We start from the raw sequence: 11,569 nt of genomic DNA, 5'->3' as shown, positions 1-11,569 counted from the left end.
GCCGCGGGCTCAGTGGCCGGGAAGGAATCGGTCACGTTGACGGCGATTCTCCTCAGGAAGCGCGGCGGGGGCCGACTCCACCTCCTCTGAGCGGCTACCGCCGTCTCTCCCGCTGTGGCCACGTCGCAATCCGGCGGAGGAGGGGCGCGACCTCGGCCCTCTCACCCCGCAGCTACCACCGCTTCCACCACATCCCCGCTGCTTCTCCCTGCACGAAACGAAAGGAGCCTCACGGACACCTGAGCAACGATATCACTACTGCCACCGCCGGCTGCCGCGGCCTTGTAACCTCCTCCGCGGCCCGCAGGAGCGGGCAGCCCCGCGCATGCGTCCTGCGCGGGGCCGCACGGCGCCGGGCGTCAGGGAAGTCTGTGACCATTTCCGGGTTGGGCGGCGGCACCGGCACCACCACCACCGCTGGCACCGGCACCGGCATCGGCACCATGTCGTGCGCTCTGGTCCCTTTCGGTCACTTCCAGGACCTGGAGGCGGCTCGCGACTTCCTGGTGCCGCAGCGCCGCCGGGGCAGCCCCGCTGCCGGCAGGGAGAGCGGTGAGTCCGCCCCGCGGGAAGGGGGAGCGAGGGACCTCGGCGGTGGCGGGGCACTGCCCCGCGGGCCCCTCGGAAGTCTCGATCCTCCCGCAGAGAGCCGCCTGGCCAGCGGGGACTTGTCCTGATGGGGCTGGGCGCCTCTGCCCGGTGCTCGCAGCCGGAGCTGCTTGACGGCGAGGCCGGGGGTTGCCGGCTGGGCTCTGGGCTCACTCGTCCCCGCTTCTTTAGCCGTCCCTATCCGCTCAGGGATGTGCCAGGGGCGTGTAGGGGGTAGCCGCGGGGAGTGAGGCGCTCGGCATCGCTACTGCGGTAAAGGGCTGTGAAGGGTGAATGACCTGCTGCAAGCGCTGCATCTTCACCTGCAAGCTCAGATTTTCTTGGTATGCAGAAGTTTCAGGAGCTCAGCTGTTCTTGGATGTCGGTCCTCGTCCTATAGTGTGTACATGAGGCTCTTTGGCCGCAGACTTTGTGCAGCACAAACCTAGAGACGAAAGCTTGTAATTTTCTCACGGTTGTCTGAAGATACTCTACTGAAATTAACAAACTTTGTGCCTGCAAGTTTGTCAAATAATGCAAAACACATTTAAAGTGTACCAAAGATTTAGTTTGACAGCTTAAGTTAAAGGGCAATAAATCTTGCAGCAACTACAGCCTGAAGTTGTGGACCAGATGTCTATTGTGTGAGGCAGTGTACAGTGAAAGCTGAGCTGTATACCACAGAAGCTGTTATTCTCAACAGAGGAGGACCAACACATCCTTGCCCAGGATAGACAGTACAGGGAAATGAAATGTTGGCCTCTATGTTGTTAGTTCCTTACCATGTTAACTATATTTGGATTTCTGGCAACTGCCTGAAAGAAAAAGTGTGTGAAGAGGTTAATAAGGATGTTTGTAAAGTTTTCTCAACTGTAAACAGGGCTATAAGAAAAAGCAGCATGTTATTTATTATAAAGCTTTAAAGGTCTAAGCTGGGAATTAAAAGGGTGAGATCATGGGATAGTTTGAGTTGGAATAGAGTGGAGTTAAGTCCATCTAGTCCAACCTCCCTGCCGTGGACAGGGACACCTTTCAGTAGATCAGGTTGCTCAAAGGCCTGTCCAGCATGACCTTGAGCACTTGTGACAATGGGACGTCTATACCTTGTTCCTGTGTCTCACCACCTTCGTTGTAAAAAATGTCTTACTTATATCCAATCTGATTCTACCTTCTTTCAGTTTAAAACTGTTGTCCTTTTGTCCTGTTACTACAAGTCCTGATGAAATGATAGCACAGCAATTGGGAAAAAGTTTGCAAGTACACTACATATTCAACTATATGTATATATATACATATAACTTTACCACTAAAATTACTGTATGAATGTTGTGGTATTTTATGAATGCTTTCTTTTTGTGTTCAAGATTGGATTTATTTTACTTCATTGTTGAAATGTCCTTGGAAAAAAAGTAATTCTGGAAGAATTTTATGTAGCCTGTTTTCATTGTCCAAGATTTTTGGTAGAAAACAGTCATGTACTGCTACTAGTGCTTGTTATTTTACTCTAATAATGCTCTCAATACAGATTCCATATGCCTTTTCTTTCACTATAATTTGTATCTGAAGGAGAAATTCTGGAACCAGTAGCGTCCCGTTAATGCCTCTTGAAGACTGAAAATAAAAGCAAAAGATTGCAATGTGATTGGGTTTCTAAAAGCACACGCTGAAGGAAATTAAAGTATTTCTCTCTTACTTGGTGGTACATGTGAGAGAAGTTTGTGTAAAATAACTTTTGGATACTTTTGTTGGAGTGGATTTATCAAATGGCAGCTGTAAAGAGAGAAAACATTTGGTATGTTGTAAAGGCGCAAAAATGATGGAAGCAAAGAAGATGCATGTTCTAAAATGTGCTGTTCTTCCATTTTAATGAGTCGGCTGTATTCTATTTTTATATTTGCTCATTTAATCATCGAGGCAGAGTGTCAGCATCAAGTGTTTTTCAAAATGCTGCTCATTTAGATTCTTTGAAATCTTTTGGATTTGTGCCTGTAGTTTTTTGGTATCACAGCTGTTTTCATGGTTCAGGATAAATGAGCAAAAATGTAAGCAAGTGAGAGTTCCCAAAGTCACTTTTGCATAAGATTCTACATTAGTCATTTTGAAGAAGAAATCCTTAGTGCATTCATCTTTGACAGGGAGAAACACTGTTATAACTTGCAGAGGTATCTTAAGTTAGAAATAAGTAAATTGTGAAGGTATACTAAATTAGAAAAAAATATTTGATCTTTTCCCATTAGACTTCTTCCTCCAGGTCTGCTTTGCTGTGGCTTTGTGGCCTAACCAACTGAATAGCAAAGCTGCAGGGTTGTTTTGAAACTCAGGTTGAGGTACAGATGCTGCAGTTAGTGCTAGTATCTTAGTCTTGCACCCCCAGTTATTGCTGTAGCTGGGTGTATTTTGAATTCTTCTTTCTTTATTGTTTTCGCCTACATACTAATCCAATAATTTTTCTTGGTAAGCAACTGACTTGTTGCATGGCAGTCCAAAATTGCTCACTTTTCTCTTTGGTGATCGTGGTGTACTGGGACTTTTACGTTATTCACATGGATGAACTCTTTACCGTAAATAAAGTGTAAGTGAGGAAATGTGAGAACACAAGACAAATTTCTGCTTCACATGTTGTGCACCAAGGAAAGAGAAAAAATTCCAAGCAAGTGTTATTTGGTTTTTTTCCTGACTGTTTGAGTTGTGAGTGTTTTGGTTTGGGTTTTTTTTAATGTGGAATTGCACTTTTTGGCACAAAGAGCCAAGGCAAATATTTTTAACTTAAGCAAGATATAACTAAATGTTTTTTTAATCAGGGAACACTTTAGTAAAAAACTGTTCCCTTGGCAGAATATACTGATTTAAACCAGTAGTTTAATAAAGTTGTACATTTAAAAATCTAAATTAGAATCTGCTTTTATATTTTTATTTTTCAAGGAAAAACCCTTAAGAGTAGTTTGATTTTACTGATAAGGCTCAACAAAGAAAACATGTTCTTTTGTTATCAAATACAACTTTTGTACTAAAGCTATGTTTATTCATATATAAGCAAGTACATAAATATTAATAAACACATGTCAAAGTTGTAAGTGTTTTTTATTTTAAACTGAAGAACCAGCACCTTTTATTTTTGTGTTTGTGTTTGTTTTGTTTTTTAAGTTATACCACATTTGTATCAAAACTCTTTCTCTAGTAATTTATAGTTAAATGCTGGTTACCTTAGGAAGATATATGTTTATGTCATATTTTTATTGAGCAGTTAACAAAATGATTACTTTTTTGAGTCATAACTTAATGTTTTAGGTGCTTAGTAGAATTTTCAAAAGCTCTTGTCAGACTTTGGATCACAAGTGTTTTTGAGAAAGTTCCTCCAGGATCCTCAGTGGGTGTGCTTTAGGGCTTTTGTTAGAACCTGTAGATCTTCACTTTTTTATTGCTTAGTTACGTCTTAAAGTTTTTTGTACTGTTTTAACTTTTGCCCTTTTTTTCATTATAACCAAACTAACCAAATACTCTCTGCGACTACACTAGGGTGATTCATGTAAAAGCATACTTGTTGAAAAAATTTAAATGAAAAAAATTTGCCTGTGTCTGAAAATGCAAGCAATATATGTTCCTAAATCATGATGTGAGGCTGTGATTTTAATAGAAGTTTGAAGTTAGGTGTCTTTAGTATGCATAAAAAAGCTGTTCCTTCTCACCTAGTATGATTTGCCATAGCAGCGTATTTCATTTATTTATAATAACTTCATCTAGGTTGCCAGTTGCAAATTTAATTTGAAAAGGCTTATCAAAGTGCTACATATATTAAAAATACGGATATAGGTAACTGACTTGTGCTTTTATTCTAAGGGAACTTGATTTTTTTTCTTCCTTTGTATAGGTAAATATTTAAACACATTTAACAGTAGAAAAATTGATGGAAATATCCTATCAACTACAACTTCACTTAGTCTTCTGTAGCCAAACAGCTTGTCTAGTCTGTGCAAATGATATACTTGTCTGTTAAACTGAGGAGGAAAAGAAGAGGTGTCCTCCTCTGAACCTTGGGTAAAGTCAGTTGTGCAGATGTCTGTTTCCTAGTAGGTCAGGAAACTCTGGAAGGAAGGGTTCATGTTGTTCTTGCTATATAATCATGGAGGTTGGACTGGATGATCTCTAAAGGTCCCTTCCAACCCCTACCATTCTATGATTCTGTGTGTTAAGATTGTTAATAATGCAATGCTGAAATAACTAAGAAGAAATGCTCATAGGCCGAGGTGACCTGCCATGAAACAAAATATATCTACTTTTTTGTTCTACATATTAGAATAAAAGTTGTTGGTCTCACACAGCTTAAATAAAACTGTTATTATGGAGCGAGCTGGTTAAAAATGCTTCACCTGAAGTTCTCATTGCCCTATTCTCTAGGGAATAGGAAAAAGGGGGTTGAATGCTTTTTCGTGTTTTAATGAACAGGACTAACAAAGCATCAGAATTTACGGTTCTTGAGAAAAGCTAAAGCTAATAATGAAGCACAAATCCTCTGTAGCCTGAATCTAGTGGTGTCTAAGTGACTTGGAAAACTGATGTTTCAAATGTGCAAATACTGGAAATAGAAAGTACTTGCTTTACCTTTAATTTGACAGCTTGCTGTGTTGACGATGTTTTGGGGATGTGTATTGGCAAGAGCATAAAACAGCTGTAACAGTGAACTCCATTATACAACTGCCTATAATAAGACATACAGATGAACAAGAAAATTCGTCTTATTTGCAAAACATAGTAAAGCTTCAGAGGCATAACATATTTTCAGCATTAAGAAATTGATATTTAACTGAAAAGAGCACAAAAATTAAGCAATAAAGACACATAACATTTTCTATAATCTTTATAACTTGAGGAATTTAACTACAACTTGCTTAAGGTGATGTGTCTCTCTTCATTGAGTAGATTTTGAGCTAGAACTGTGTTTAAAAACATTTGATAGGCTCAATGATAGCAATTCAGTGACAAAGCCAGGCCTGACTGCTGCTAGCTAAGTTTTCAAGGCGTTAAGATGAAATTAAAAGATCAGTACTTTCCTGGTGTGCAGATCTTTTAGTTCCCACATGTGTTTATCTCCCACTACCTAAATGAAATTAATAAGAAAAAAAAACCACAAGCCAAACTTGTCCTTGGAAATTCCCAAGCAATGATACCTGCATCTGTAATAAAGAGCTAATCACTTCAGAGTGGTGCATGGCACAACACACAGCTTTGAGACGTTACTGCTTATTTTGCGGGGGAAAGAAAAAGTCAACCCCCTGTTTTGAGGAACTGCTCAGAGCTATGAGATGTCACCTTAGAATCATGGAATCATAGAATGGTAGGGGTTGGAAGGGACCTTTACAGATCATCTAGTCCACTGCTTCTTTTTCCTGTAGGATTGATGGCTTAAGTCTGGCAGAGAAACTTTTCCAAAATCCCGCCCTATTACATTGGCAGCATCCTGAAAAGTTCTCTTCAGCCCAGTTCCTCTACATAGCATCTTTGGAGTTGTGCTTGCACAAGTTGCTCTGTCTGGATCAATTAATTTAATTTAGAAATACAGAAGATGAGGCTTTTTATTTCAGAGTTGCAAACAAGGTTACAAAGAAAAAAATTACAAAATCAAATTCTAGATTGCATCTAGCAGTAGAGTGGTTCTTAACAGTTTCTGTATCCCTCTTATTGAATTTAGTGTATTCCTATTGAAAAGTCTTGTGACAAGCTCTTTTATATTGCCTCTTTAATAAAATCCTTCATTTCTGGATTGCATTATACATTTAAGATTACTTTCTTTCAGTTTTCATGTAAAATATAATAAAAATATGCACTAATTGTAATTATTAATACATTCTGAGATAAGGGGCGAACTATATTATATACTCTCAACACATGACAAAATGGTGTTAGAGTACTCTGTCCAAATCATCTTAGCAAGTGAGTATTTTGCTACTTCAGCACCTCCTCTTCTTCATGATGTCCAATGATAGGGCAACGGGCAACAAGTGCAAGCTGAAACATAAGAGGTTCCAAAGACACAAAAGGAAAAATTTCACTGTGAGGGTAATGGAGCACTGGAACGGGCTGCCCAGATGGGTTGTGGAGTCTCCTCCTCTGGAGACATTCAAAACCCACCTGGATGAGTAGGAAGAAGATTCTGAACTATTTCTGAAATTCCTTGGCCTGAAGAGGAAAGAAACTTCTTCTATTTCCTCACTGATTATGCAATCACATGCTATCAGAATTGCAATAAGTATAAATTAAAAAAATCTCTTGCATGTAATCACATCTTGAACTATTACTTATTAATTTTATAAATTCTTAAAGCATGAATGATAAATAAGCTGTAAGATCATAAACCAAACAAATTACACACAAGCATTTAAGTGTGTGGTTTAACCCTGGTAGGCAGTTAACACTACACAGCTGCTTGTTCACTTCCCTCAGCAGTGGATGGGGAAGAGATTTGGAAGGGTAAAAGTGAGAAAAATTGTGGGCTGAGGTAAAGACAGTTTAATGGGCAAAGCAAAAGTTCTGCATGCAGTGAAAACAAAATAATGAATTCATTCACAATTTCCCATTTGCAGGCATTGACCCATCTCTGGAAAAGCAGGGCTCTGTCACACATAACAATTACGTGGGAAAACAAACACCTTAACGCTCAATGTCATCCCTCTCCCTCCTCTCTTCTTTCCCGTGGATTTTATTGCTGGGCAGGAAATGTACGATAGGGGATATCCCTTTAGTCTGTTGGGGTCAGCTGTCCCAGGTGCGTCCTCTCCCAGCTTCTTGTGCATTCTCAGCCCACTTGCTGCAGGCTGTGTGAGAAACAGAAAAGGCCTTGGCATTGCGTAAGCACTGCTCTGCAGTAGCTGAAATATCCCTATGTTTGTGTCATCCTAAATCCAAAACATAGTGCCATACCAGCTACTATGAAGAAAATTAATTACCCCAGCCAAAACCAGTACATTAAGATCTGAAACATGGAAGCACGACTGGGTTTTATAATTTTTATAGGTACAAGGAGTGTATATATTATTTTTCTGACTCATGCAGCTTGGTATTTTATGGCAAACAATCTAAAATGCACTGAAGGTAGATTATTGGCTTGTGCATGAGTTGAATTTTTTCCTATCTATTAAAAAAATTAATCTATGAACAAAAACTTGCTTATTTTAAAGCCATATTTCTGTGTGGGTAGAGGTAATGGGACCTTTGTGCCTTTGAGGGTCCAATTTTTCAATGCACGCTCATCCACTTGAGCAAGCAAGCTCTTCTGAGCAAGCCAATGCCAAGTATGTGCTCTGGTAACCTGCATAGTGCTGAAACATAGGTGGAAAGAGAAGGCTTCTGCTGGCTGCCTCAGGTCGTCATGCTGCTCCAAAAGGGAGGATGCTGTGCTCAAAGATAGATTCTGCAATTTGAAGAGGAAGTCTTGGACTGACTAAAAATATCTGTGGCATTTAACAGGTCAAACTCAATATGAAATAGACCTTGTTAGTCTAGATTTGTAGCTAAGTTTTCTCTGTTTTTGTCTTTTAAACAAAAGTTGCTTATCAGTAGAAATTGTTGTATTTGGTATTGTTTATGATAAGCATTCTTGGAATGAATTCTCTTTAGATAGTTGCAGCAGTGCTGCACATGTGCAGCACTTAAAGCAGCTCTAAAGCTTCAAGTGTTCTGATGATGGAGTTTTAATGCAATGTGCTTCAAATTAAAAAATGAATTGGGTCTTGAAGACCCAGTAGATGAACTTCATTTTTGCAATCCCTGCGGTAAAGCAAACTCTGGCATATTCCTGGTGCTTTATCAGTCTAGAGGGAACTATTTGCCAGAGATCATCTCTATCTCTGTTAAGTATTAGAATGGAAATGCACAGGAAAGCATTTTTTTCTCCCAACAGTGGACTGGAAAAAATGAATGTATTGTAAGTTAAGAACTATTTTAGGGTTTGTTTAGGTGTTGGTTACTAGATAATGTCTTACATGCCACAATTGCTTATTCTGATCTGTAATGCTACTAAGGGAAATGGTGGGATATTTCTTAAAATCTTCATTATAAACAGAATTTGGATCCTGTGTCATCTCTCACTTTACCAACCTTATCAGGTGCTGGTAAGTGGGAAAGTCTGCAAGCTGACACATTCTGTGACGCATTTTGTGATTCATTGACACAGTTGAATAACAATGTGCTTTGAGTTAAAGTCTGACTGATATATCCCTCTGTTGCTCTCTGTCCATTGTTTCAGAGTTTAGTTGTCTATTGTTTAAATACCTTGCTTTGATAACTATTGCATAGCTGAAGTATCTGAAAAATAAGGAAACCATTTTATTTTCCTTTTAATTTAATTTCTTTTTTTTAAAAAAATAGTGTGTGGAGGAAAGGAAAGAATGCATATGGGGGCTTGAGAAATACATACAATCAGCACTCGTGGGGGCCATCTGTACAGTGTGGAGGATGGATACGAAGGAGCAAGCTTGTAAACTCTTGTAAGGTGGAAGAGATGCTGGCTTTGTAGAGCAGGTTATGATTCTGAAGGATCATCATTGGGATGACACCTCACCATTCTCTAATTTTTCCATCCTTTTTTGATTGATCTGGCTTCATCCAGGAAAGATGACAACCACCATGAAAATGTAGCTGTTTGCAAAGGGTCAGGTAGAATCCTCAACCTTGAAGTTTTATGTTGGGTGTTAAGTCTCAGAATTGAAGTGACTGAGGTTTCTTGGAGAAATTGGTCCATGCTGTAGGGAAGGCATTGGCCCTGACCGTGGTTTTTGGCTATGATTATGTTCCTCTCTGGACTGTGGCACACTGACAGATTCCTTTTTTCTATGAACTTAATAGCAAGGAGATTTTGTTGTCTTTTGAGATAATAAAATGCAAACAGAAGTAGAATGTTGTTAGACATCTTACGCTAAATATTGAAGTTAGTTACTGTTTTCTTCTAGTTTGTATTCAACAGTATTTGCCATAATTCTCCTTTATGTATTTGAACACTGAAAAATTCTCAACCTCAAATACTGGATGGCACTCTGACCTTTGGGAGTTTGTTGCTTATATGGTTATGCGCGAAAACACTGTTCAGTCATATCTGTATTGATGATGATGAAGTAAAGCTGTCTGACTCGCCCATTTTGTAAGATGGTACGGACCTTCAATTTTAACAAAGGTTATTCATGGAGCGAGTATTTTGTCTTCTACAGTCTCATTAAATACCTTCAAAAATAGCATTGGTAAAAAGTTTCTTTCTTAAGTTAAACTATTTTTTGAAGTTTTTTGTCTTCATTAGACACACTGAGTTTAAAAATCTGCCTAAAGAGACAGAATAGAGATTTCTGGTTTGCATTTTTTTTTTGTATTGGATTCAACCTTTTTTGGGCATTAAAGGAAGCAGAGTTTTTAGACTGAATAAATTTGGAGTGCTCTTGCTACAAACTTTGTTCTGTACTGTTTGACCATCCAAAATGTCAAAATTGTGCTTCCTTAAAACTAAGTTTAAACTAATTTGAGACATGGCATTTCAACTTCTTTGAGTTAAAGTAGCCATGATAACAATTAATGAATAAATTGAAAAAAATCCTTGGAAAAGTCTTGAAGTCTTACTGATGTTACTGCTTCAGATTTCATGCAAATACTTCTAGAAGGAAGTCAATCCTTGGCTTGTCTACTGAGCTATAGTGGTGCTTATTGACTTATTGAGAATCTTAGTGATGGTGGTGTTTGAGAATAGTGCATAATTATCTGTGGCATAGGTTTTAAAATTCACATCAAATTCTGTATTTTTAGATGAAAGAAGTTCAGATTTTTTTAAATGTATGACTAATGCATTCACTTTTGTAATACAACTGAGAAGGATGCCATCGTCTCTGTGAATCTCTTTCTAGGTGTTTGAGGAATTTTGTGAGCTTGTGGTTTCTCTGAGGTTTCTGAATGACAAAATTGAAACTGATCAGTATCTTGTTAATTTTCTTCTGTGTTGTCTTGTGAAGAAGTGAATAGACAAGGTCCTTGTGCTCATTTTCCCTCAGAGGCCACAGGTTCAGCTTTTGCTTTCACTGCTCTGGGAGTGGTGGTGGGGTGTGCAGTATTCTGTTCTCAGATGTTTTGTTGTCATGTCCTTCTCTGTTAGAATGAACTTATGTGGATACAGTCTCATCCTGCAGTGGAACTTAAATCAAACCAAAGTCTACCATCATGGAAAGGGAGGTATTTTACTTATGTATAGACTTACTGTTTCTCATAAAATTGTGCTTATATAGTTCTTTTGATGTGTTACAGGTCTTATGCTAGTTAATAAAACATCTGGGGGCACATAAATAGAGTCCTGAAGGGCTGAAGAGAGCCTGCTGTCTCCTTACTTTCCTGCTGTAACTACCTAATATGTACAAGATGGATCTTTTGTTGTCTTTGAATAGTAATAATTAGATAAATCAAGCTAAAGCTTAAACTTCACAGTGAGGTCTTAGGTCTTTATACCTGATGGAGAAAGCTTTTGTCATGTGGACACACAGGGTTTCCCTCACCTTGTGTCCTTGCTCTTTGGTTCAGCTTGCTGTATAAAACTAGAAATATGTCTTATCTCTCTGGAAATGTCTGTGAGAAACTGAGAAAAGGCAAATTTGGTTGACTAATTTGTTCTAGTAAAGCACAGAGGGGCCTTGTTGAAGGACTGATGATGTGCTGTACCAGACACTGTCAGATGTACAGAGTTCTAGATGCAGTCTGTCAGGATTAATTTGAGGTGGGTGTCATTAACATCTGCTTCCAAGCTGTACTTAGGTTACATCTTCTGTTACTTTTCCGTAGTGTCAAAAATGGAAGTAAATACACAGAAATAAGGCAACCATTTCTGCCACTTCATGATTTTCTGATGAACTCGTTTAGTATCTGGTGTAAACAAAGTTATAATGCATTGTCAGGGAAAGGAAATCAACCATCAACAGTCATTTTAATTGTGTTTTTAATTGCCTGTGCTGTATTTGTGTGA

General features: G+C 39.0%; 1 protein-coding gene across 2 annotated transcripts in view; it reads left to right on the top strand.

Annotated features, from left to right (window-relative positions):
- Positions 1-297: 297 nt before the first annotated feature.
- Positions 298-11,569, top strand: part of RAB3GAP2 (RAB3 GTPase activating non-catalytic protein subunit 2) — a 47,258-nt gene continuing 35,986 nt past the window's right edge. For both annotated transcript variants that reach the window (XM_061991453.1, XM_061991452.1), the window contains exon 1: positions 298-552. In XM_061991453.1, coding sequence (XP_061847437.1) covers positions 444-552 — 109 coding nt within the window. In that variant the 5' untranslated portion in view covers positions 298-443. The remainder of the gene's footprint in view (positions 553-11,569) is intronic.

The sequence above is a fragment of the Colius striatus genome, chromosome 2 (assembly GCF_028858725.1).
Source record: "Colius striatus isolate bColStr4 chromosome 2, bColStr4.1.hap1, whole genome shotgun sequence".
In the NCBI taxonomy this organism is placed as follows: Eukaryota; Metazoa; Chordata; class Aves; order Coliiformes; family Coliidae; genus Colius; species Colius striatus.
This window is presented reverse-complemented; position numbering and strand designations above follow the sequence as displayed.